This window comes from Dipodomys merriami, unplaced genomic scaffold (assembly GCF_024711535.1).
Source record: "Dipodomys merriami isolate MVZ:Mamm:240054 unplaced genomic scaffold, mDipMer1.0.p SCAF_10, whole genome shotgun sequence".
Classification (NCBI taxonomy): domain Eukaryota; kingdom Metazoa; phylum Chordata; class Mammalia; order Rodentia; family Heteromyidae; genus Dipodomys; species Dipodomys merriami.
In genome coordinates, this window is record NW_027202271.1 from 20,108,469 (window position 1) to 20,134,659 (window position 26,191).

The following is a 26,191-nucleotide window of genomic DNA, read 5'->3' on the forward strand; positions in this document are numbered from 1 at the left end:
TTTTTTTAATAAATAAACAAAACCAACTAGACTAATGCGGCAAACTAAGGTGAGAGGAGAGGGGAAATTGGAAGGAAGGAGCCCCTGAGTCCACAACACAATCTCCTCCCTGACCCTCTGGCTAAGGCACTTTGGGGGAGACAGGTTACTAGGGTAACGGGAAGAGAGAGAGGTCGGGGTGAATGGAAGAGGGAAGATTGGGATCCCTTCTTCCCACCTTCTATCAGGGCCTCCTTCCCCTTCCTGCCCTGTCCACGGTCCGCCCCTGACTGACCCCCCCTTTGTTCCGTAGCATTCTAAAGGGGAGGGGTGGTTCTCCTGGGCGGGAGAGGTCTGCACCCCTTGAGGAAGCAGGCCCTGCCGAGTCCTGTTACCACCCCAGCAATCCCCTCCACCTTCTTCATTCTGGGGAGCCACTTGAGAAGGGGTAAAGGAAACCTCTGGCCAGCATGGGACAAAGGAGGCTAGGCGGTGGCTGGCACGGGATGTCCATTAGGGCCCAGTTCAGACTGTCCATCGGTAGGCAAGATGGGGTGTGTGTCAGGGCCCTCCCTGCGGGGACTGCCCCAGCCGCTTCTCAGGATGGTGCCCGTCTTCTCCTCCTTGAACTGCTGTCGATCTTCCCGAGGGATCTTCACTGCGTGGTACTGGGGCACGGTAGCCTCGGGGTGCTTCGCCCGCTTGAAGAATCCCATCTGTACAGACACCAAACCAGGCCCATGGAGAGTTCGCAGGGCTGTGGGCCCTGGAGCAAATAGCGGTACAACACAGCACCTGCTCTTGCTCCCAGTGGGCAGCCCCCAGAGCCCCAGATGTTCATTCACAGTGAGAGAAACTCCTGGTACCAGACTGAGGAAATCTTCCATAGCCACTGAAAGGCAGGCTGGAAGACAGAGCATCAAGACCTCTGACTCCAAAGGTTTCCTTCCATCCACCCAAGCTTCTTTTATTTATTTTGTACTGGTTCTGGGGCTTGAACTAAGGGCCTGTCCCTGAGCTTTTTTACTCAAGGTTAGCACTCTACCACTTGAGCCACAGCTTTACTTCTAGCTTTTAGTGGTTACCTATAGATAAGAGTCTCACAAGCCAGGTACTGATAGTTCACACCTGTAATCCTAGCTACTAAAGAGACTGAGATCTGAGGATTGCAGGTCAAAATCAGCCTACGCATGAAAGTCGTGAGACTCTTATCTCCAATTAACTACCAGAAAACAGGAAATGGAGCAGTGGCTCAGAGTGGTAGAGTTTTAGCCTTGAGCAAAAGGAGCTCAGGGACGCCGGGCACTGGTAGCTCACGCCTGTAATCCTAGCTACTCAGGAGGCTGAGATCTGAGGATCTCGATTCAAAGCCAGCCCAGGCAGGAGAGACCGTGAGACTCCTATCTCCAATAAACCACCAGAAAACCGGAAGTGGCGCTGTAGCTCAAGTGGTAGAGCGCTCGCCTTGAGCTGAAGAGCTGAGGGACAGTACCCAGGCCCAGAGTTCAAGCCCCACGACCAACCAAAAAAAAAAAAAAAAAAAAGGAGCTCAGGGACAGTGCCCAGGCCCCAAGTTAAAAAATGACCAAAAAAAAAAAAAAAAAAAAGTATCACAGACCTTCCTGCCTAGGCTGGTTTCAAATGATGATCCTCAGATCTCAGCTTCCTGAGTAGCCAGGAATATAAGTGTGAGCCACTGGTACCCAGCTAGTTTCTTCAGAGACCTCAAGCTCCATAAACAGACACTGTTTGTACGCTGAGTGCCATCTTGCTCAGGATTCCACCCAGAATCATGGCCATGCTGAGCCAATACACCAAGATGATAATGCATCCTCACACTCAGAACTGCCAAGACTCCTCCATGCTCGGGCTACAGAGCATCACCTTACACACTCATATCTGTACACTCATGCCTGTAGAAAAGACATGCAAGGAACCACCCCACATGACCACATGCCCACACTCCTCCAGCCTCCCTCCCTTTGGAGAGCCCTTCAGCTGTGTTTGCTCACCCTGATCATCTCACCCCACTGATAACTTCTCACCCTGGCCGCTAGGACTCCCTTGGCCCTCATGCAGACACATACCTCTTTACCCTGCGTCCTTCCCTTCCTGAACCCCTGAATGCCGGCATCTGAACTTCCTGCCACTCACGTACATACACACATGCACACACACACAACAGTTACCCCACAGTCCCTGGGCCCCCAACTTCCATGGCCGAAGGCTGCACGGCCAGATGGGCTCGGTGATAGTTGGTGGGAATAGCTGAGCTCTGACTGCTCCGTTGGAAGAAGCCACACTGGGATGTGGAGGGAGAAAGGAGGGAAAGAGGCGGATGATGGGGAAACTGAGGAAAGAGGATCCCTTTCCTCTGCTGGTGGCAGAAAGGCAAGCACCCTGGGCCAGCTTCCTGAACTCAAACAACTCCTCTAAGAATGGACACGTTCCCAACAGCTTGGGTGCCACTCCAGAGGCAGGTCCTCTGCACTGGCCGGGGGGAGGGGGGGGCGGGGGGGGTGCTCAGCGCCGTGACTGGTCTGAAGGAGCACGTGGCAGAAAAGCTCTCCACAGGCCTTGGGACACTGATGGTTCTGTATGGACGATGGCCCCACCTGAGGACGTGTAGTCCCGGGAGGACCAGCCCTTCCTCCACTGATGTGTACGTGTATGTGCTTGTATGTTGAGTTCCAGATGGTGCCGGGAGTCCATGACAGCTCTTGGCAGATGCCAGTGATTCCATGTGGTGCTTAGAGTGTCTTTCAGGCACTTCCCTGGAGCTACTTTACCATACATGGAGGCCCTGGCCACAGCTTTCTTTACAGCCTTCACTGCCACATTCTGCTGAAAGCAAGCCACCCTTTCCTGCCACCCTGGCTTTGCCTACCATGGTCATTCTGGAAGACGCAGGCCATACCCACCCATCCTGCCCACCCACAGGGCTCCCACATAAGCAATTGTTTCTTTTCTTTTCTTTTCTTTTTGCCAGTTTGGGGACTTGAATTCAGGGTCTGGGCACTGTCTCTGAGCTTCTTTTGCTCAAAGCTAGCACTCTACCACCACTTTCAGCTTTTTCTGTCTATATGGTACTGCGGAATGGAACCCAGGGCTTCATACATCGTAGGCTAGTACTCTGTCACTAGGCCACGTTCCCAGCCCATTGAGCAGTCATTTCTAAGGACTTCACAGTCGACTCCTCCCAAGGAAATAGGGCAGAAGACTCTTCTTTTTGAGCCCTGGTTCATTTTTAAGCCACGGCTTCTCTGAACTCAAGTCTTTCTTCCTCTGAACTCATGCCCATGATCTGAACTCGATACCTTCTGCTTTGACTACAAGGCTAACCATCCCACTAGACTATAAATTTCCTAAGGTCAACATTTGGATCTGAATCCTCTTTGAAATGCCCAGGTACGATGGAGCTCCTGGTGCATGCTGGGAAAAGTACCCAGTGTAAAGCCATGGAACATGAGAGCGTGGGTGAGTGAGGGAACCTCAGTATGGGAGGCTGAGCACCTGGCCCGAATTCCAGCCTCCATCAGCACCTCACCACCTCTCCTTCTAATCACCTTCCACAGCAGCAGCACCAACAGTGCCAGTACCAGCAGCCCAGCCAGCACGGCCAGGAGGATGATCCACCAGGGGACTCCTTCTGCCACCACAGCCATGGGGTCCAAGTACACCATCACTGGGATCTGTGGAGCAAGGGGTTAGTGGGGTGAGAGCTAGGGAGGGGAGAAGGAGGGAAGAGAGTCCCCCCCCCCATCGGTCTCAGCCTACTGCTCACCACTGTAGAAGCATCTCTGAGCACCAAGTTCTTGATGGAGGATTTCACGGTGATGTTGGCTCGAACAATCACTTCAAGGGACTTCACAGTTGAGTATTCCTGACAGGGCAGAGAAGGAGACCCTCCTCTTAAACGCTCCATTTCCCCTCCCCTCCCCCCCCACCCGGGTCTGATCATAAATGGAACAGTGCCTCCTTTAGACTAGAGAGAGGTACACGTGAGTCCTGGTGGCGATCTTCTAGAAGAAGACATTCAGGACGGAGCCCCAGCGGTGCCCTCACCTCCAGAAAGGTACTGTTCCACAGGCGGCCCCACACGTGCAGCACTGCCGCTCGGTCGAAGCTATAGAGTGGGCAGCTGAACACCACACAGTTGGCCGTGCCCCGGGTACAGTCCTGATGACAAGGACAGACAGAGCTCTGAGCCTCTCGGCCCCACACTGCTGAGCCAGCCCAGCTCTCCCATTTTCCTTGTCCAATGAGAGCTCGAGGCCCTGAGTTCAAACCCCAGTACCAATACACACACACACACACACACACACACACACACACACACACACACACACACACAGGAGAAGACAAAAACTAGATGTTTTGACCGAGTACAAATCAAGCAGGTGTTCCTTTCACTAAGTTCGTAAGAACAATGTACAGATCTCAGCGATGGTTCACTCCACCCCATCTCTTACCAGATGTGGCACTGTATATAAATGTGATGAGAACAGGTAGCTGCCCTGGCTCTGGAGCAGGCACTTGGAGCCGGGAGGCACAGGGAAGGGCTGCCCCTTCCCTCCAGTTCTGCAGCAACGATCCTGTCCAGGCATTTGGCCACCCTATGATTTTACAAGCCACCATCTCCCTCCCTGAATACCTACCCCCCTGAGGCTCCATGCCCCCACCACAGCCTTCTACCCACCACGCCACACCCACTGTGGCTCACCACACTGGTGCTGCCCTTACCAGGGTGATGTTTTTCTTCTTCCCAGCAGAGGACACTGGCCACCAGGATGTGCTAGGCTCTAGCCGCTCCTGAGGTTCCTGCTGCTCTGGCGGCTCTAACTCCCGCCGCCTCCTCTCCCTGCTATCCACATCCTGGATGTGAGGAAGAAGGGACCCGTGAAGACCCTGTCCCCCAAATGCAGCAATCCTGAGACCCTATCCCCTTCCCACCACCCACATCCACTCTCCCCGCCCCCACGGCTTCCTTCCTGAAGTCTAGCCCTGCCCGCCCTGCCTAAGCCTCACCAGGTGGAGGATGTTGGGCCTGGGGGAGCAGAGCGCTTTCTGCCCCAGCCTCTGCCCTCCCTCCAGCTCCACCCGCATGGGATACAGCAGCCACTTCCCGTTGGCAATCTCGTGAGGCCACATGATGTTGAGGAAGGCAGCACCCAGCGTGTTGAGGGATTGGCCTTGGTTGGAGACCTGTGGGCACAAGCTGGTATGAAGGGAGGAAGCTCCAATTCTGGGCAGACCCTAAGCCACGGAGATTGGAGGGGACAAGGCTGAGGGGAAGGGCCTCAGCAAGCATAGTGTCAACAAAGATGCAGGATGTAGGACAGACCAGGCATGATTTTTCTCCCTCCACCAAACCCAGGCAAACCTGGCAGTATCCTGGGCAGGGGTGAGAGAGGCCTCAACCAATCAAGAGCCTTGTTCTCTGTCAAGAACTGGCTCTGCCCTCAGGTCTCATCCTTCTGCTAAGGCCACAGTGAGAAGTTCCTCTGAGCTTATCCAACTTCCACTTCTCACACCAGCAGGAAAGGTGGTTGGTCAAAATACCAAGCCCACAGCCAGGTCCAGGTGAGGGCAGAGACCACAGATTCACTGGACCACCCTGATGCCACAGAGAGAAGAGCCCCAGCCGTGGGACATTTCACAGCCTGTCCCCTGTGCCAAGAAGAAGCACTAATGGTCGGTGGCTCACGCCTGTCATCCTAGCTACTCAGGAGGCTGAGATCTGAGGATTCCAGTTTGAAACCAGCCCGAGCAGGAAAGTCCATGAGACTCTCATCTCCAATTAGCCACCAAAAAGCTGGACATGGAGCTTGGGCTCAGTGGTAGAGGGCTAGCCCTGAGTTCAAGTCCCAGTACCAGCACAAACGAAGAAAGAAAAAGAGAAGAAGGAAGAGGAAGAAGAGGAGACACTTACCGTAACCTCATATTTGACCTTGCTGCCCACATCCCGCTCAGACCGCATGGCGCTCTCACCCTTCACCACGCCAGAGAAGAAGAGTTGCTGGGGTGTGACCACCCTGGAGTGGAGGTGTCAAAACAGGGGCTGATGAGGACTGGGGTCTGGATGAATGGAGTCCACAGGGTAATGGCGGGTGAGGTAGAACCCAGGCCAGGGTTTGGGAATGGCAGTACCACTCCCCCATCCTCCTCCCCCCAACCGCATCCTTCAGATGAAGTGCCCGCACAGCGGGGCTTACCCTGCAATGGACAGCGGCAGCTCAATGAAGACGTGGGCTCGAGCGAAGACCGGATGCAGCTCCTGCTCGCTGATCCTGGCATGTGGACAGGGGTGTGTAGGGTCAGCGGGCACAGGCACACACACACACACACACCCATTTCCAACTCTCCCCTTATTCTTCCCTGCCAGACTCACGTGGCCAACTGCAGCTCCACCTCCAGCTCTGAGGTCTCAATGGTGATCCCAGAGGTGCCGAGGATGAGGTAGAAGGTGACCTAGACCAGTGTGGAAAGACAGAGTCAGGGGAGGGGCTTAAGGAAGGGGTCATTCAGACAGGGCAAAGTGCAAATGTGCCAACCTGGGCGCCTCTCTTCATTGGGTTCCCCAGCTCACACTCGACTTGGGAAGCATTCTCATTGGACAGGCAGAGTGGCTTCTCCTAGTGTAGAGAGAGGAAGACAGGTCAGTTGCGATTACCAGAGCCCTTCAAGCACCCACCCACCTTGGCCCCAGGTCCTTACCGCGGAGTTCAGGGCTCGGACTCCTGAGTAGTGCAGTGAGGAAGGGAGGGTGATCAAGAGTTGGGCTTCGTGAGCATCATCCCCATCAGCCTGGGGCTGGGCTGGGTTCGAGGGCAGGTTGGTGACCATCAGCTCCATGCCGATAACAGGCTGTCCACTCAATGCAAACAGGGCTGTTGTCCCATCTACATCCCTGGAGGGTTGGACAATCCCACACACACATACTCATCGTAAGATCTGAACCCTTCCCCTAGTTTTCTCTCTCAGCCCTCACCCCAAAGCCAGGTACTGAAAAACCACACACCAGCCCAAACCAGGTGTCTATAGACACAAATGAGAATCAAGAGACCTCTCTTCTCATGCCAATTAGACCATTTTGGGCAAATAACTCAATGTCTGTAGGCCTCAGTTCTCCGTCCATAAAAAGGCACTAAAATGCTGGGCACCGGTGGCTCACACCTGTAATCCTAGCTACACAGGGGATGTGAGATCTAAAGATCCCAGTTTGAAGCCAGCCCAGACGGACAAACCTACAAATCCAAGAGACTCTTATCTCCAATTAATTAGCTAACTGAGAATATGAGGTCCTATGTTCGAGCCCCAGGACTGGCATAGAAAGAAAAAGTCGGTGGAGGGACTAAAAACTCCTAGTTCACAGACTTGTGAAGACTAAGCCATGAGATGTAAGTAAATCTGGTCTGTGAAGGATTGTCATTCCCTGCCAGGTAACCCTGTAGCCCCAGCCCCGCCCCTCCTCTCAAGGTTTTCTCTAGCCTTTTTCCTCTGCAGGCTCAGACTCTCCCTCTGCCTGGTCCGCCCGAAGGGGGCTGCCCCCCGCTCCTTGACTTCTTGCCCTCCCCTCTCCCTACCATCTGCTTCCCACCCTTCTTACATGGGCAGGGGCTGGAACTCCGTGTCGCTGACCCGGGTACAGAAGCGAGCCTGGACCAGCTGCAGGTTGCTCTGACAGATCTTGTCTTCACCACAGCCTTGTTTCAGAAAGTGGATCTGGGCAGAGATTTGAAGAGAAGGTCATTCCTAGGGGGTGAGGCAGGGGTTGAATGTGTCCCCAAGACATAGAACGGAGTTATAGAGTATCCTGGGATTAAACAACTGTAGATCTTCTGTGTGCTCCAGGGCTGCTCACTGAACCACTCTGAGCTGTAAAATGATGGGAGTATAGCCATGCTGTAGTAGAGACTAGCCAGCTAGAGCTGCAATGGGGCATGGTTCAAGTGGTAGAGTACCTGCCTACCAAGTGCAAAGACTTCTGTGCAAACCCCAGTCCCAAAGATAGAAAGAGACAGAGACAGAAAAAGGCAGAAATCAGAGACAGAGAGAAAGAGATGAGAGAACAGAGACAGAAAAGAGACAGATGATAGATAAATGAGACAGATAGAAACAGAGACAGAGACAGACAGACACTAACAGGCTAGTCCACAGTCAGCCCACATTTCCCCCGCCTTAACTGCATGTTCTAGATTCCACATTGACACTGAGTAGCAGTAAAGGGCACTGCTGTGAGAACTATAGAGGGAGCTTGATGTTTCCTTTCCAGATAAATGGGAGGAAGGTGACTGAAGGACCTTGGCAGCCAGATTTGAAAATGACAGCCGGTTCTCCCCCCCTCCCCCCGCCGCCCGCCGCCTGGGATGCTGAATGATGACAGGGAGCAAATAAATACCGTCCCTTGAACTGGGAGCATGGGTTATATGGGCCATTTTACATTTGGGGGTCTACTTGTTAGAATACCTAGAGATGTATAGAACTAAGCCAGGCACTGGTGGCTTCTGACTGTAATCCTAGCTACTCAGGAGGCTGAGATCTGAGGATCACAGTTGGAAGCCAGCTTGGGCAGGAAAGTCCATGAGACTCTTATCTCCAATGAACTACCAAAACATCCAGAAATGAAGCTGTGGCCCAAGTGGTAGAGTACTAGCCTTGGGTAAAAAAGCTCAGGGACAGCACCAGGCCCTGCACAGAACTGTTGTTGTAGCATGCAGGAGTTCTGACAGCTGTGGATGGCTGTCCCAGCTGAGGGACCGGCACCACTGCTCCCTCCCGGCTGCTTTGCCCACACTCACCTCCACTCGCTGGGTGCTAGGCTGGTAGGCATTGAGGATAGGTGCCACTGGGAACAACTCTTGGCCGGGAGTCTGTTGACGGAGCCGAGGGGTCTGGAGACTGTAGGACAAGGTCACCACAATGGCTCGAAGTTTGTCTTTGACATTCTCCTGTAAAGGAAAGACTGTTCCTCACTGGAGCCCACTCCCGACACAGCCAGACCCAGGACAGACAATGAAACTTAGGGAGAGGAAGGACAGAGGTGGGGACCCAAGCTAGAAAATTAAGAAGAGCCAGGTGTCGGTGGCTCACACCTGTAACCTTAGCTACTCAGGAGGCTGAAATCTAAGGATCGTGGTTCAAAGCCAGCCTGGGCAGGAAAGTCCATGAGACTCTTATCTCCAATTAACCACCTGAAAACCAGAAGTGGTGCTGTGGCTCAAGTGGTAGAGTGCTTGCCTTGAGCTGAAGAGCTCAGGGACAGCACCTAGGCCCAGAGTTCAAACCCCATGACTGACAAAAAAGAAAAAGAAAAAAGAAAGAAAGAGAGAGAGAGAGAGAGAGAGAGAGAGAGAAAGAAAGAGAGAGAGAAAGAAAGAAAGGAAGGAAGAAAGGGAGAGGGGGGAAGGAAAGAGAAAGAAAGAAAGAAAGAAAGAAAGAAAGAAAGAAAGAAAGAAAGAAAGAAAGAAAGAAAGAAGGAAGGAAGGAAGGAAGGAAGGAAGAAAGAAAGAAAGAAAGAAAGAAAGAAAGAAAGAAAGAAAGAAAGAAAGAAAGAAAATGAAGAAGAGATCAGAGTATAAGGAAGGAAGGAGACTCTGGATTTATAGCTCTGAAGCCTAGATTCCCTACCTCTGTGGAGTGCAAAGCTGAACAGATTACTACAAGCAGCAGTGAGGACAGAAGACCTAGAAGAAAGGCTCCCAGCATCTATCTTAGAACAAGGAGCCAGTGTATCAGTAAGGAAGCAGCTAAGAAGCCAGGTGCCAGCGGTTCATGCCTAACTACTCAAGGAGGGTGACCTGGGTTCGATTCCACAGCACCACATAAACAAAAAGGAAAAAAGCCGGAAGTGGCACTGTGGCTCAAGTGGTAGAGCGCTAGCCTTGAGCTGAAGAGCTGAGGGACAGTGCCCAGGCCCAGAGTTCAGGCCCCACGACCAGACCCAAAAAAAAAAAAACAAAAATCAAGGAGGCTGAGACCGGAGGGTCACAGTTCAAAGCCAGCACAGGCAGGAAAATCTCTAGGTCTCTTATCTCCAATTAACAAACAAAAAGCCAGAAATGGAGTTATGGCTTAAGTAGTTAGGCACCAGAATTGAACAAAAATGCTAAGGGAAGCCGGGCACCCATGTCTCTCACCTATAATCCTAGCTACCTAGGAGGCTGAGATTGAAGATCTCAGTTCAAAGCCAACCTGGGCAGGAAAGTCCATGAGACGTTTTTGGGGGTTTTTTTTGGTCAATGATGGGGCCTGAACTCTGGGCCCGGGCACTGTCCCTCGGCTCTTTAGCAAGACTAGTGCTCTATTACTAGAGCCACAGTGCCACTTCTGGCACTTGTGTGGTACTTAGGAATCGAACCCCAGACCTCACTCATGCAAGGCAAGCACTCTACCATTAAGCCACCTTCCCTGTCCCATCCTTGAAACTCAGCTCCAGTTAACCAACAGAAAATCAGAAGTGGCGCTGTGGCTCAAAATGCTCGAGCACTAGCCTTGCACAAAAGAGCTCAGGAACAGCACCCAGGCATTGAGTTCAAGACCCTATGACCAACAAAAATAAAATATGCTAAAGGACAGCACGCAGGCCCTGAGTTCAAGACCCAAGACACGCACACACACACAGAGAAGAAAGAGGAGGAGGAGGAGGAGGAGGAGGAGGAGGAGGAGGAGGAGGAGGAGGCGGTGGCAGCAGCTAAGAGGGATCAAGGAAAAGACCCACAATGACAACACTCAAAAGCCAGAGCTCAGTGTCCACCTGTAGCTGGAACATGGCATCTCCGCAGACTCGGTCATGCTGGTGCTTCAGCCACACAGTGCCTGAGGCCTGGTGCTTGGGGTCATCAGGGCTACGGCTCAGGAAGATCACACGAGGAACCTGACCCCGGAGCCTCCGGTCTGTGTCCCCATCTAGCATATAATCCAGGGCTGTGGCGTGGAAGGAGAATAGAGGAGGCAGTGAGCTGGGGAGCCATTTCACCTGACCCCGTTCCTAAGGAACCCTCCTCTCCACCTCAGGATGACCCATCCTGGAAATGCAACAGGGTGAACAGCAGAAGAGAACCTCCACTCACCCACAATAGGGCTGTAACTGCTGGGCATTGCAATGTAGCTAAAACAGATCCTCAAGTCTACACTGTGGGGAGCAAAGGGAGGCTCCTGAGCCAAATAAGACCCTACTCCACCCCACACCTTTCCCACTTGTTCCAAAGCCCAGCCCTTGGCCCCACACCAGAGAAAGAGAAGGAAAAGGGCGCAACCCTGACACCATCCTTTCCCCATCTCACCAGACTAAGCGGTCACCAGCACAGTTGGGCTGTTCCAGGTCGATGGCTGGTGGAGCCACGAAGATTTCATGGGAAACATGGAGGACAGGTCTGGCCCTGGGAGTAGGGGCGGGGGAGGGAGAGCATGGGAAATCCTTGCAAGAAACAGAAGGCCAGGAGGCTGGGAGCATGCTGCAGATAAGCTACAGGGAGAGACTTAGCGCCTCAGGGAGGGAGAGAGATTTGAGTTTACCTGAATAGTATGGCAGTGTCTGCCAGTGAGCCCACCAGCAGGTCCGGGTAGTGGTTCCCATCCACATCCAGGCCGCCCGACAGGGAGTAGCCTAAAGTCTTGATGCCCACGGACTCTCCCTCCAGCACCTGGGGACCAGCCATCATTCTCCCAGAATCCCCTTCTCCCCATATCTCTGCCTCCTCCCTCCCTACCTTCCACACATGCTCATTCCATCATTACACACACACACACACACACACACACACACACACACACACCCCAGAGCCCCCTTTACCTGTGAAGGTTTGGTGACAACCCCCAGGCTGCTCCCATGGTAGATAAAGACTTTCCCATCCCCATCAAAGGGAGCTCCCACCGCGATATCTGTGGGGTGTGGGAGAGGCATCATACTGGCTGGAGAAGATGGAAGGCAAGGCCCAGGCCAAGTTCCCTCACTCAAGCCTGTTTAATATGGTTTGTGTGGGGGAGGAGCTTGAATTCAACAGCTCCAGCTCTTGCTTAGCATTTATTCCCCCTCAAGACTGGGCCTCTACCACTTGGGCCACACCTCCAATTCCATGCTTTCGGTGTTATTAAGAAGGAACTAAGGGCCGGGCGCTGGTGGCTCACGCCTGTAATCCTAGCTACTCAGGAGGCTGAGATCTGAGGATCGCGGTTCAAAGCCAGCCCAGGCAGGAGAGACCGTGAGACTCCTATCTCCAATAAACCACCAGAAAACCGGAAGTGGCGCTGTAGCTCAAGTGGTAGAGCGCTCGCTTTGAGCTGAAGAGCTGAGGGACAGCGCCCAGGCCCAGAGTTCAAGCCCCACGACCAACAAAAAAAAAAAAAGAAGGAACTAAGGGACTGGGAAGGTGGCTCAGTGGTAGAGCGCTTGCCTTGCATGCCTGAGGCCCTGGGTTCGATTCCTCAGCACCACATAAGCAAAAAGAAAAAAGCCAGAAGTGGTGCTGTGGCTCAAGTGGTAGAGCTTCTAGCCTTGAGCTGAAGAGCTGAGGGACAGCGCCCAGGCCCAGAGTTCAGGCCCCATGACCAGACCCCCCCCCAAAAAAAAAAGTAGAGGTGGCTGCACCCAAACCTTGAGCTTAAAAATGAAGAAGAAGAAGAAGAAGAAGAAGAAGAAGAAGAAGAAGAAGAAGAAGAAGAAGAAGAAAGAAAGAAGCAGCTACAAAGTCCCAGACATCTTTTTTTTTTATGTTATTTTTTTTTGGGGGGGGTCCGGTCGTGGGGCCTGAACTCTGGGCCTGGGCGCTATCCCTCAGCTCTTCAGCTCAAGGCTAGCACTCTACCACTTGAGCCACAGTGCCACTTCCGGCTTTTTTTTTCTTTTTTGCTTATGTGGTGCTGAGGAATTGAACCCAGGGCCTCAGGCATGCAAGGCAAGCGCTCTACCACTGAGCCAACTTCCCAGCCCATCCCAGACATCTTAATCTCCTCAATCATTCCTCCAAATAAGACTAACTCAGAAAGGCTAACTAAACTTGCCCAACACCCAAAAGCATGGTAAAATTCACACATCAGCTCAGGTTCACTTCTCTCCTTGAGTCCTCTGAAGCCTTCCCCCACCCATGACCTGGGGGAGGGGGGAAGGGGGAGCTTCCACATCCTTTCTCCATCTCCTCCACTGAGCCCTTTCTACTCCCAGCCACACCTGGGAAGCCATCTTGGTTGAGATCCCCCAGGACAGTCAAGCTGATCCCGAACATGGAGTCGGGGGAGCCACAGAGCCGGAGTGGGGAAACCCCTGACCAGTGACCTCCTTGGTTCAGGTACACATACACTGCACCTCCCAACTCTTCTTGGCGCTCAAAGAAATAGGGGGCGCCCACAATCAGGTCTTGCCAGCTATGGAGAGAGGGAAGTAGTCAATGTGGGGTCTTTCAGGCGATTCCTCCCTCCCAGACCCAGCCTCCTCCAGACCCCATTCCTGTGCCCTCTTACCCATCATTGTTGAGATCAGCCACCGCCAATGAGTACCCAAACCCAGAGGTCAGACGCTCCCCATACAGCACAACCTCGGGCACCAGGCGGCTGGCACTGTTCTTGCTCAGAATGACCACAGCACCCTTGTGGTTGGCACGGGGGGCCCCTGCAACAAAGCTCAGCTCCTCCGCACGCACCAGACCCTTCGCAGAGTCAATGGAGAAACCTAAAGGAGGGATCACTTACCAGTAAATGTTTCCCCAAGGCTCAGACGTCAGGAAAGCCACAGCTCCCCGGCCCTTGTCCTACCCCCAAACAAGTCTAGTTGGAACCCAAAGCAAAAGGTACCACCACCATGGCTGAGCCATTCTTCCTTCCCCTTCCAGGACCTGGCAGCCCTCCCATGCCCTCTTAGCCCAGAGACTGGAATTTGGCACAAGAAGTGTGATGAGGTCAGGCTCCGGGGAGAGACAGAAAGGCACTGGCAGAAATGCCCAAGTGACAGGCAGGAACTGGGCACAGTGACAGGAGATAGGCCAGAGGGTCTGCCCCTGCCCAACTCGGGCCTGGAGGAGAATCCCCCCAACTTCATACCCTACCAGGACCTTGCCCAATCCAATATGCCTTCCTTATCCCATCTCCCACCCCAGCAAGGAGAGGAAGTCTTCACTCGGACAAGAGTGACACACGGGACAGTGAGGAAGTGCCTCCTTCTCCCAAAGATCTCCCAAGCCTCATTTCCCCCTTTGCAGGAAGATGCAGAGGTGGAGAGACTTACCAACAAGACTAGACTTTTCTCCAGCGTGAGCCCTCTGTCCACCCACAAAGAAAGTCCCCCCTGGAGATCAGGAGTCATCTTCCCAGGAGAGACTCAGCCCTGTCCTCCCCCACCCACCTGGACCTCCTCACAAAAGAGGTTTTGCTCACCATTACCCTTGGGGCCTCCCCAGGCTTGGTTACTATACCCAGATTTTTCTACACAATTTGGACCCCATGTGTGTTTCCTTGAGTGTGTGTTATGGGTTGCAGGGCAGGAAAAGAGAAGGGGAGGCCAGGGCCAAGCCCCCGCCCAGGCCCAGAAGGTGGAAGCTTACAAACCTAAGTAGCTATTCAGGGCCAAGTCTCCGGCTGGTCTTGAGAGCCGGTCAACGGGGTCCAAAGTTTTATACACGATCTGGTCATGGTTTGAGCTATCAATGCTGGTCACAAAAAGCAACCCTGTGGGGGGTGGGGGTAGGGAGTGGGGGAGACACCAGGAAAGGGACATCCAGAGAAAAGATGACAGAGTGGGGAGATAACAAAGTCAGATAGAAAAAAAAAGCAGAAGAAGAAGGAGGAGGAAGAGGAGGAAGAAGAGGTTGATAATGAAAATAAGAGAAACCAAGCCACCAGAGAGATGAGTGTCAGAGACAGACAGAAGAACAGAGAGACAGACAGAAACAGCAGGATGGGAGGAACGTGGAGAGGGAGGACAAGAGAGAGGAACAGAGGGTTAGAGTGGCTCTGGGTCAGGGAGGGGTCCCTACCAAAGTAACTGTTGGCAGGGACCGGGATGAGGCGGGGGTCCTGTTCCTTCTCGCCCCCCGCCTCGTAGGGCCCGTCGTCCAGATGCACCAGGTCCGCCGAGCCCTGAGCACAGAGCTCCACCCTGGCCGTGCCTGCAAGGACAAGCCTGTTAGTGCCAAGAGCATCCCTCACACCAGACACAGAGGCAGACAGGCACAAGGAAGCCTTTCCTTGCCTTGTCCATCCTAACTCCACCCTCACCCCTAGCCCAGGCTTCCTTGGGGTGGGGGTGGCACCCCCCAGACTTAGCATCTCACTCACCGAGTGTCAGCTCGGCCAGCAGCAGCAGCAGCAGCAGCAGCAGCGTGCAGAGACGGGGAATGGCAGTGATGGGGCCTGGGCGCTGTGCCGGAGCATGCAGACCCTAGGCTGGGTGGGTAGGCCCAGCCATGCACGTGGGAGCTCATGCCAGTGTGTGGAGGAACAGTTGGCCATGCGAAGGACAGGAGGTACCCCCATTTGTGCATGTGTGTGCTAACACAATGGGAGAAGAAGGCCTGGCAGTGCCCCCAGGGTGATGTGGCAGGGAGCACGTGGTCATGCTGGGGCCGTGTGCTACCCTCAATCCCAGCTCTGAGGTAAGAGGAGGATTTTGGTCCCCTTCTCCCCTCCCGGAGGAATGACTCACCCTTCCAGTTATAGGTTCCTGGAGCCCCAAAGAGAAGGTAGTGGCTGTCAGGAGAGAAGGCAACGGCTGTGCCCTGCTGACAGAACCCAAACTGTTCGTGGCCCTGGGGACGGCCTTCGCAGAACTTCCAGTGTCCACCATCTACATCATCCCGGATAGCCAGGTCCTGGCTCAACACAAAGCAGCGACCAATCACATCCCGAGTCTCCAGGATGTGGTCCACTCGCTGCCTCGACTCATATCGGTGTGCGCAGGTCTGGGGGAGGAAAAGAGGAAAGGGGTCATTTCCTATGAGCGCCTGAAATGTACACACTGCCTACGTGCAGACATCTTGAGTGCACACAACATGTACGCATGCATGCACCTGCATGCGGGCACGCACACGCCCTAGGCCAGATCACATGAGCACCAAGGCCCAGACTGTGTTAGGCAGGTCCTTGTATTACCCAGAATCCCATCTCTATCCACTTCCTGTCCCTGCATATAGATGGCCTTGTTCCACATTCTACATGGGCACCTACAGACACATGATGAAGGCCATACATGGGACACCGCTATCCTACAACATGCTAAGTGTGGTCCTGTCCCTGGGTTTTATGGTGAGTATGTGTACACACACTGCTTCTAGGAGTCTGAACTGAGAGCTTCAATGCCTGCGTAGCTTTTTCCACTCAAGACTGGTGCTCTACCACGTGAGTCACATCTCCACTTTCAGCTATTTTTTGCCAGTCCTGGGGCTTGAACTCAGGGCCTGGACACTATCCCTGAGCGTCTTTGTGATCAAGGCCAGCACTCTACCACTTGAGCCACAGCACCACTTCCATCTTTTTTGAGTAGTTTATTAGAGAAAAACAGTCTCACAGGGACTTTTCTACATGGGCTGGCTTTGAACAGTGATCCTCAGATCTCAGCCTCCTGAGTAGCTAGGATTTACAGGCTGAACCACCAGTACCTAGCTCCACTTACAGCTTTTTGTTGGTTCATTGGAGATAAAAGTCTCTCAAATTTGTCTGCCCCAACTGGCTTCAAACCAGGATCCTCAGATCTCAACCTCCTGAGTAGCTAGAGTTAGAAGCATGAGCCACTAGTGCCTGACTCTGTTTTTCATCTGCAAAGAACCTCCTCTCCATTCTTCAACTGTTATGCTTAAAAGCCTGCCTCAAGTCATCACAAAATCCTTTCTCTTTACTCTTTTGAACTTAAGAGACAAGGGACTGGACCACTCAATGTTAACCACATCTGGCTCCATAGCGACTGTAGTGATAACTGTGCATGTTAGTCAAAGACACAGGAGCAGTGGGGGAAGGAGGGGGAGGGTGATGAAAAAGAAAGAATACTTGCCTAGCAAATGCAAATGTAACGTTCTGGGTTCAATCCCCAGTACCAGAAATGGGGCTGGAAAGGTGGCTTAGTTGTACAGTGCTTGTCTTGCATGTATGAGGTCCTGGGTTCAATTCCTCAACACCACATAAACAGAAAAGGCCAGAAGTGGTGCTGTGGCTCAAGTGGTAGAGCCCTAGCCTTAAGCTGAAGAGCTGAGGGACAGTGCTCAGGCCCAAAGTTCAAGTCCCACAATCAACAAAAAAAAAAAAAAAGGAAAGAAATGAAATGAATGAAATTATAAAAGCCAGGCACCAGTGATTCACACCTGTAATCTTAGTTATTCAGGAGGCTGAGATCTGAAGATTGCAGTTCAAAGCCAGTCTGGACAGAAAAGTTTATGAGAGGGCTGGGAAGGTGGCCCAGTAGTAGAGTGCTTGCCTCGCATGCCTGAGGCCCTGGGTTCGATTCTTCAGCACCACATAAACAGAAAAAAATGAAAGTGGTGGTGTGGCTCAAGTGGTAAAGCACTAGCCTTGAGCTGAAGGGCTCAGGGACAGCACCCAGGCCCAGAGTTCAAGAAAGAAAGAAAGAAAAGTTTGTGAGACTCTTATTTCCAATGAGCTACTCAGAAAAAGTCAAAGTGGAGCTGTGGTTCAAATGGTAAAGCCTTGAGCACAAAGAGGCTCAGGGACAGGACCCAGGCCCTGAGTTGAAGCCCCATGATCAGCAAAAAGAAAAAAAAATTGAATTTCCACAACTATATAGCAAGGACTAGACCTTCCCCTACCCTCATATACCTTCTCTCAGTAACTTCAGTGCCTGAAGCTTGAAAGATTTTCATTCTGCCTGGTGCATGTTTATAATCCTAGCTACTCCGGAGACTGAGATAGGAGGATAGTAGTGCAAAGGCAGCCTAGGCAGGAAAGTCCCTGAGACTCTTATTTCCAATTAACCACCAAAAAGTGATGGTTTGATCTAGTGGTAGAGCATTAGCCTTGAGCAAAAAAAGCTCATACCTCCAATTAACCACCAAAAGTCAGTGGCAGAGCACTAAGCCTTGAGCAAAAAAGCTCAGAGACAGTGTCCAGGCCCTAAGTTCAAGCCCCAGGACCAAAAAGGAAAAAAAGAAATGACTGATAAGTATTTTTAAATTTATAAAGAAAGAGATCACTTCTCACACTTTTATATTGTCAGAGGTCCTGTGTGTTCGATAAGAATATTGAGGCATATACACACCATCCACACATAGTCATTATCATCATCACCATCAACCATCTTTTTGTCCAGTCACAAAAAGCAATACTCACTACAATCTTGCCCCCAGGTCCCTGGCTCCGAACACTGACTCCCAACCACTGATTCTCCTTGCTCTCCTTTTGCAGATTAGCTATAGGCAAGATACTGAGAATTAGGGGAGGGAGGAGAAGAGCAAGTCCTCTCCCCCCCGCCACAGTACACCCTCACATGCCACACCTCCGGAATCCATGTCCACTCTGTAGCAGTCAGTCTCCTCCAGGCTCAGGGGGCAAGCAAAGAGGCCTCCGGTGCGATTTGCCTGTTGCCCAGGAAGAGCCAGTGCCTGGGGAGCACCCACCAGTAGCCTGCACAATGAACAGAGGCCAGAGTTAGAGGTCAGAGTGTTCCAACTTCCCCAGAGCTGCCCAGGCCCAACCCCTCCGTGCTGAAGAGAAGGGCAAAAGTCATTTGCCTCCAGCTCTGTCTAGGACAAATTAACACATTTGGCCTCACAATGATCATGTTATATAGACACATACTGTCTGCGTGAGAAAGCAACACCCATACGTACAAACACACAAACATGCCAACCACAGCATCCTGGCCAGCACTGCAAATTTGAAAAAACCGCCTGTGCCCAGCACCTGTTCCTAACAGGCCTTCCTTACCCCTGCCTGCTTGGCCCCAGCCCCAGGCTCTGTCCTCCTCCCCCTACCCTGGTTCAGTTGATACCCTGCCAGAATGCTAAGAATGCTGGGAGCAAGAGCAACCAGGGCCCAGCCTGGCACTACCAGTGGGGCTCAGAGATCAGCTTCAGAGACCAGGCAACAAGCCCCCTTTGCCTGCGATTAGAGGAAGTTGCTTCTCCATCATCAGGGGCCTGGCAAAGACCCCACCCCATTCCCCAAGGCAGCTCTGCCCAGCCCAGAATTCATGGTCAGTTGCTCCAGCTGCCATGGAAATCGGGCTGAGTATCTTATTCTGTCTGCCATCTTACACCCATTCTCCTCTCACATCTGGAAGCCCCTTCCCCATCCTGATCCCCTGATCCCCTACCCCTAGCCCATCTTCTCTCCAACCTCCCCCTCAGCCTTTTTCCCAGCTACAGCTTTCTTGGCAGGACAATTTTCCACGATCACAGCCAAAGGCATCCTCCCCAGGAGAGCGCTGGGCTGGGAATGGAGGCTGCCTGTTGGGTCCCTTGAGACTGAACCCCCAGGCCAGGAGTGAAGGAGGGAGTGAAGTGAGGTGACTGACTGATACCCAGCTGGGTCCTCTGTTTGCAAGAGGAAAGGCTCCAAAGTGGCAGCAGGACAAGCCTCAAGACCTCTCTCCCACACTCCTCTATCTCCCTTCCTAAGGGGGAGGAGGGAGGTGAAGCTCCAAACTGTCGGGAAATATTACAGACAGGCATCTGCGGGGCACAGAGCCAGGCTTGATGGGGCAAGGGAAGGGCACAGAGCCATTCCCCCTTCCCACAACTCCTCCTGTCTCTGAGCAGCTGTCATCCCATGTCAGAGCCAGTGTCAAGTGAGAGGGAGTGGGGGAGGGGCAACAGTAAAGAAAAGAATGGACACGCAGCATTCGTTGAACAACTAGTTACTGACATCAGATCATATGCCAAGCCCTGTGTCAGGCACCAGAGACACAAAGTAGTGGTTCTCTTATTCAACACCTATAATGAATCAGGTCCCAGGCTAGAGACAAGAGTCAGGAAATAACCACATAGGTGCTAGGAGAATGAAGTCACACACATTATCCCATATGATCTGCACAACAACCCTACAAGATAAGGGCTCGCCCCAACCCCCCAATACTGGGGCTTAAACTCGGGACTCTTAGTTTTTTCACTCAAGGCTGGTGCTCTGCTACTTGAACCAAAATTCCACTTCCAGATTTTTGGTTGCTAGTTGGGGATAAAAGTTTCACAGAAGCTGGGCTCTCTCTCACACACACCTGTAATCCTAGCTACTCAGGAAGCTGAGATCTGAAGATCTCTGTTCAAAACCAGCCAGGGCAGTAAAGTCCCCTTGAGACTCTTATCTCTAATTAAACACTCAAAACCTGGAAGTGGCACTGTAGCTCAAAGTGCTAAAGAGCTGAGCAACAGCACCCGGGCCCAGAGTACAAGCCCCACAACTTAAACCCCCCTTCAAAAAAAAAAAGTTTCACTAGCTTTCCCTGCCACAGCTGGCTTCAAACCTCAGTTTTCAGAACTCGACCTGAGTAGCTAGGGTTACAGGCACTGGTTTAAGAATTCTTTTTTTTGTCTTCCAGATGAGGGAATTCACTGAAGGACATTAAGCAGTCGTATTAGAATTCAAATCCACATCTGTTCGCTCCACCCACTGACTGGCCTGTATTCAGAACACTGACACTACTCCAGAAGAGGAAGAGGAGGAAAGAGAGGACACCCTGGGAATCTCCCTGGGGATCTAGGTGACAGAGCCCAGTGCCAACCTCCAGGCAAGTCAGCCAAGCTCCAACCTCCAAACAATGAAGGGGCCATCTCTTAGAACAGAGGTGCTTTATTCACCTGTATGCTTGGCCCACAGGAATGACTAGGATGTGTTGACTAAACCTCTTACAGACTCACAGAGACACCCAGTGCCTCAGCTGCTCAGTGCATCTAGCAAAGAACCCAGAGAAGCTAAGTGCTCTTTGCTCACTTCTCTCCTGGAGGCTAAGGACAGGGAGGAAGGGACAGGCCCATATGGACAAAAGCTGAGAGTGCACAGACAAACCCAGCCCTGCTCCTGTTGGAAAAAAAAGACCAGCTAGTTGCTCCTGCAACAAGAACACCCATGTGCAGCCTCCTCAACGCCTCCACCTCTGCCCCAGACGCATGCTCTTTCCTGGCTTCACCCCAGGAGCCCCAGGCACCCCAAGCCTCAGACAGAACAGTAGCCCCAGCTGAAGTCACTGCAGAGAGGGGGGAAAAAGAATGAAAGTGTTGGTAGCTTGGTGCAGAGGGACCTCCTGGCGGCCAAGCTAAATAGAGACAAGGAATCACCCACTACCATGCACTTCTCTATTCTCTGCACACACCAGGGCTCCAGCCCAAGTCCAGCCCCTCGCTGACCCCTCTCAGTCTGGGTGGCCCTCTGGGAAAGCTGTTTGAACTGAAAGGCTGGCTGGGCCTGGAGGTCCTGTAGCCAAGCCTTTGGATCCAGGATGCTGTAAGGCACTAAAGTAGCTCTCTCGCTCTGTGACTCATAATATAAGAATAACCGTTCTCCTTTGTATAATTAATATATACTAATAAAAATAAAAAGGAAAGGCTGGGAATGTAGGTCAAGCAGTAGACTGCCTGCCTTACGAGTACAAATCCCTGAGTTCAGACCCCAGAACTTCCCAAAAAGGAAAATGTGGAATAAATAACCTTACTATGAGTGTTTTTATAGTGCTCACTACAGGCTGTACAGTATTTTAAGTGTCTTCCATATATTAAGAATGCCACTAGGCCCAGTGGCTCACTCACACCTGTAATCCTAACTACATAGGATACTGAGATCTGAGGATCACAATTTGAAGGCAGCCCAGGCAGGAAAGTCTGTGAGAATCTTTTTTCTTTTTTCTTTTGTTTTTCTTTGGCCAGTCCTGGGTCTTGAACTCAGAACCTGGGCTCTGTCCCTGAGCTTCTCTGTCCTCAAGGCTACAGCCTAGCCACTTGAGCCACAGTGCTGATTCCAGCTTTTTCTGTTTATATGGTACTGAAGAATTGAAGCCAGGGCTTCATGCATGCTAGGCAAGCACTCTACCACTAAACCACATTCCCAGCTCTGTAAGACTATCTCCAATTAAGCAAAAAGCCAGAAGTGAATGTATGGCTCAAGTGATAGAATACCAGCCTTGAGCAAAACAAAAACTAAATGAGAGCTCAAACTCCTGAGTATAAGCCCAAGTACCAGCACAAAAGAAAGAAAGGAAGGGAGGGAGGGAGGGAAAGCTGGGATGCTGGTGGCTCACACCTGTAATCCTAGCTTCTCAGGAGGCTGAGATCTGAGAATCATGACTCAAAGTCAGCCTGGGCAGTAAAATTTATGAAACTCTTATCTCCAATTAACCATCATAAAACTGGAAGTGGTGCTGTAGCTCAAATGTTAGTGCACTAGCCTTGAGCAAAAGAACTCAGGAACAGCACCCAGGCACTAAGTTCAAGCCCCAAAACTGACCAAAAAAAAAAAAAAAAAGCATGAAGAAAAAAAAGAAAGGAAGGAAGGAAGGAAGGAAGAAAGAAAGAAGGAAGGAAGGAAAGAAAAAATGTGGCTGCAACCACAAAGCAAAGCAGACTGACAGGTGTGAAGGCTTTTCCATCAATAGGTGCTAAGGAAAGTGACCCCTGACTCAGAAGCTAAGAAGGTACCAGGTGGCTTCTCAGGGTCATAAAACAGCAAAGTACCCTGGAGCAAAGACAAAGTTAGTCATCAGGCCCCTGCAGGAATGGTTCTGAGAGACAGAATCAGGACCCACCTTCCGAGATGAGGGGGGGAAATGACAAGAGATCAAGCTCTTAAAAATAACCTAGAATTTGCTTGGAAATAGCTCAGAAGTTCAGCATGTCCTAAAAAGGCTTCCAGTCCTGGGACTCTGGCAGATGGGAGAAGAAGGGAGGGAGGAAACAAGACAGAGACAAGAAAGAAAGGCAGACTTCAGGAGAAATGAAGTCCGATACTTTATTATCTTCCTCCAAACTTTAAGGGACCACAGACTTGCTCCCAGATGACAAGATGATGGGAGGAGACCAATTAGGGCTAGCCTCCACCTCTAGTTGGTAAAGCAAATGAGCTCTTCTCCCTGCCCCCAGACCAATCGTAGAGGAGTGGGGGGCGGGGGGAGAAGGCAGTCCCAGGGGACCTCATCGATCCCAGTAATGGACACTTAAGAAGGCTTAAGCACAGGCCAAAGGGAGAAAATGCCCCTGGCCAGGAGGAAGTGGCAAGCTTTCTTTCCCCCTTCTTATCTCTCTCTCTTTTTACAGTAGCAAAAGCTAACACTACGGAGAGCACCACCAGCTGCAGGTACCACACAAGAGTGTGCATCTCCCAGAGGTTCTAGACAGATGAGATAAGTAGATTTGTCCTCTGCCCCTTACTCCTCCCTGCCTATGCCTTACTGCCGAGATCCTTCGAGTTGGAAATTTCCCACGGAGGAGAAGGAACAAACGGCCTGGCCACCCATCCTTCATGGGTCTCCCACATCTCCCAACCTCCACTGCAGGTGGCCACGCATCTCCTCATCTTTCTGCTGCCTTGAACCACAAAAGTGGCAGCTGTTTTCTCCTGGGCTGCCAATGCTCGGGAACGCTCCCTCCATACCAAGATGATGCTCTGGCTGGAAGTTATTTCTGGAGTCTACCCTCCTCTCCTCCCTTTCCCTCTCTGCCTGACCTAACTAAGGAGGGGTGACTTTGGAGGTCTCGCTCCCTGTGCGGGGAGTTTGGTCGTCTGAAGAAACAGGGAAGCCAGAGACCCTGGGAGTGGAGCGAGGATTCTCTTCCCAGACAACAGTCTTGCTCTCCAACTCGTCCCTAACTCCGATCTCGGGTCTCAGACCTGGGTGGGGACAGACTGGAGACTCAGGGCAGATGAGGTAAGGTTCCAGGTCCCAGGTTGGAGTATGGAATGCCTGCGGGCGGCGCGGGTCTCGCTGGGGTTTGAGGGACGGAGAGAGAAGGTGACCAGGGCATGAGGGGGAGGCGGTGATCTACGGCTTGGGCCAGGCGACCCCGGGCGGGGAAACTCACCAGCTCTGGGGCTGGGGCTGTAGCTGCCGGTGCAGAGCCACGGAGAAGCCGAAGAGGCTGCCCGGTTGGCCCTCCTTGCGCAGGGAGCCCATGACGTCCAGATTGAAGGCGGCAGCTCGTGGGAAGAGCAGTCCGAAGAACAAGGAGCCAAGGAGGTAACAACTCCCGGGGGGTCCCCGAAGATCGCAGCTCCGAGTCCCCGCCATAGGGGCACCCACACGCGCGCGCGCGGACCCCGCCAAGGCAAGCGGATTCTGGCGCGCCCGCAGCCCTAGGTCTCCCCGAGGCGTGTTTCTGGTTCCCGAAGTCTAACTGGTCACTCGGGGTGGGGGGGGGGGGTCCTCCCGATCCTTTGTCCCCACCCCGACCCTTGTCTCTCCCACCCCTCCGAAACCCCAGTACACGCTAGGACAACTACTGCGGCCAGCCGCAGCTCCTGTGTCCACGCCCCTGCCCGGCCACGCCCCTCGCCCGGGGCCACGCCCCGACCACGCCCTTTGCTCGGACCACGCCCCTCGCCCGGGCCACGCCCTTTCCCGCAGCAGGTAGGAAGGATGCCCCAACTGGGAACTAGGCTTGCTGCAGCATCCTTCCGACCCCACCCCTGTTCCCCGGACCCCCAGCTCCGGCACCAGCTCCAGCCCGCCTCCCACCCCAGCTGCGTTTCCCTCCCTGCATCCCCAAGTGCTACCCTACAGAGATGGAGGCCGTGCCTAGAAATTGACAGAGAGGGAGAAGTCGAGTGTGGAACAAGTGGAAAAGGGAAATGGAGGGTATGAGAAATGGAGTGAGGCTGAAGGACCACCTGGAAGCGAGATCTATAGATTTAAAAGAAAGGAGAGGAGCCGGCGCCGGTGGCTCACGCCTGTAATCCTAGCTACTCAGGAAGCTGAGATCTGAGGATCGCGGTTCAAAGCCAGCCCAGGCAGGAAAAGTCCGTGAGATTCTTATCTCCAATAAACCACCAGAAAACCGAAAGTGGTGCTGTGGCTCAAGCGGTAGGGTGTTAGCCTTGACTCAGGGACATCGCCCAGGCCCAGAGTTCAAGCCCCCAGTACTAGCGTGTGTGGTGTGTGTCACACACACACACACACGAGAAAATGAAAAAGAGAGAGGGACAGAGATGGATGAGGCAGAGTCCTGGACCAGCTCAGGCAGAAGCTAGAAAGCAGGGAAGGGAGCTCCACAGGAACCCAATGACCTAGCCCTCTTCCTCCTTCTTCCCCAGAGGCTGGGACCGAAGCAAAAGGATGGGACATTTTCCATCTCTCTGCTATTTATAACTCTAATCCAGAAAAGGAGCCAGGAAAAAAAATATAAGAAACAATTTGGTAAAAGAGGCTCCCTAGTCCCACTTTCCCTTCCTACTTCTCATTCTTATTAAGATGATCTTGTGTGTGTATGTGCAGCTATCCATCTCTCCCTTTTCTCCCTTTTCTCCTCTCTGCTGTTTTTTGTTTTGTTTTGCTTTGCTTTGTTTTGTTTTTGACAGTCTTGGGGCTTGAACTCTGGGCCTGGGTGCTGTCCCTGAGCTTCTTTTGCTCAAGGCTAGCGCTCTGCCACTTGAGCCACAGCACCACTTCCGGCTTTTTTCTTTTTGCTTATGTGGTGCTGAGGAATCAAACCCAGGGCCTCCAGCATGCAAAGCAAGCGCTCTACCACTGAGCCACCTTCCCAGCCCCCACTTCCCACTTTTTCTGAGTAGTTTAGTGGAGATTAGAGTCTCACCAACTTGACTGCCCCAGCTGGCTTCAAACTTCGATCCTCAGATCTCAGCCTCCTGAACAACTAGGATTACATGCATTTGCCACCTGCACCCGGCTTTCTCACATTTTTCTTTTGTCAGTGGTGGGGCTTGAACTCAGGGTGTGGGTGCTGTACCTAAACTCTTTTGCCCAAGGCTAGCACCCTCACTTTTGTACTCTTGCTTGCTCACTCTCTCGCAATCTTGCTCTCTCTCACTCTCTCTCTTTTTCTGGTTTGTCTCACCCCAAGTTCTATTTTTGCCCCCTCATTGTGTCAGACACACTTGGCATCTTTCTCAGCTTGTTGCTCAACGTCTCTTATGCCTCTGCCTTTCAAAGGCCCACAGATTCTTAAGGTTGTCACTTCTTCCCTTGCTTACAAGTTCCAGTATGTGGGGCTGGGAAGGTGGCTCAGTGGTAGAGCACTTGCCTTGCATGCTCAAGGCCCTGGGTTCGATTCCTCAGCACCACATAAGAAAAAAGCCGGAAGTGGCGCTATGGCGCAAGTGGTAGAGTGCTAGCCTTGAG

General features: G+C 52.5%; 1 protein-coding gene and 1 long non-coding RNA gene across 3 annotated transcripts in view; one reads left to right on the forward strand and one right to left on the reverse strand.

Annotated features, from left to right (window-relative positions):
- Window positions 1–24,394, reverse strand: Itga7 (integrin subunit alpha 7). 2 transcript variants are annotated; one of them, XM_070042378.1, is made up of 25 exons: window positions 23,919–24,394; window positions 18,410–18,537; window positions 18,244–18,323; window positions 15,614–15,869; window positions 14,518–14,637; window positions 13,438–13,645; window positions 13,148–13,341; window positions 11,774–11,862; window positions 11,497–11,624; window positions 11,265–11,360; window positions 11,052–11,113; window positions 10,736–10,905; window positions 8,781–8,930; window positions 7,589–7,704; window positions 6,697–6,889; window positions 6,534–6,614; window positions 6,371–6,450; window positions 6,195–6,269; window positions 5,912–6,014; window positions 5,008–5,184; window positions 4,723–4,854; window positions 4,045–4,158; window positions 3,764–3,862; window positions 3,546–3,671; window positions 1–695 (listed from the first exon to the last, which is right to left on the reverse strand). In XM_070042378.1, exons 1-25 carry the CDS (start codon window positions 24,122–24,124, stop codon window positions 465–467), a joined length of 3,414 nt encoding a protein of 1,137 aa, XP_069898479.1. In that variant the 5' UTR covers window positions 24,125–24,394; the 3' UTR covers window positions 1–464. The 2 variants fall into 2 exon arrangements, with proteins under 2 accessions (XP_069898479.1, XP_069898470.1); XM_070042369.1 differs by lacking the exon at window positions 14,518–14,637 and adding an exon at window positions 14,946–15,077.
- Window positions 23,568–26,191, forward strand: part of LOC138841609 (uncharacterized) — a 4,626-nt gene continuing 2,002 nt past the window's right edge. The window contains exons 1-2 of the long non-coding RNA XR_011376466.1: window positions 23,568–23,764; window positions 23,942–24,073. This is a non-coding gene — a long non-coding RNA (uncharacterized lncRNA). The remainder of the gene's footprint in view (window positions 23,765–23,941; window positions 24,074–26,191) is intronic.

Coding starts and splice junctions, on each gene's coding strand:
- Itga7 (XM_070042369.1), bottom strand. CDS start 24,124: ATGGCGGGGACTCGGAGCTGCGATCTTCGGGGACCCCCCGGGAGTTGT. Junction 6,270..6,370: donor GTGGAGCTGCAGTTGGCCAC/GTGAGTCTGGCA, acceptor TCCACATGCCAG/GATCAGCGAGCAGGAGCTGC. Junction 4,159..4,722: donor AGAAGAAAAACATCACCCTG/GTAAGGGCAGCA, acceptor CCTTGTCATCAG/GACTGTACCCGGGGCACGGC.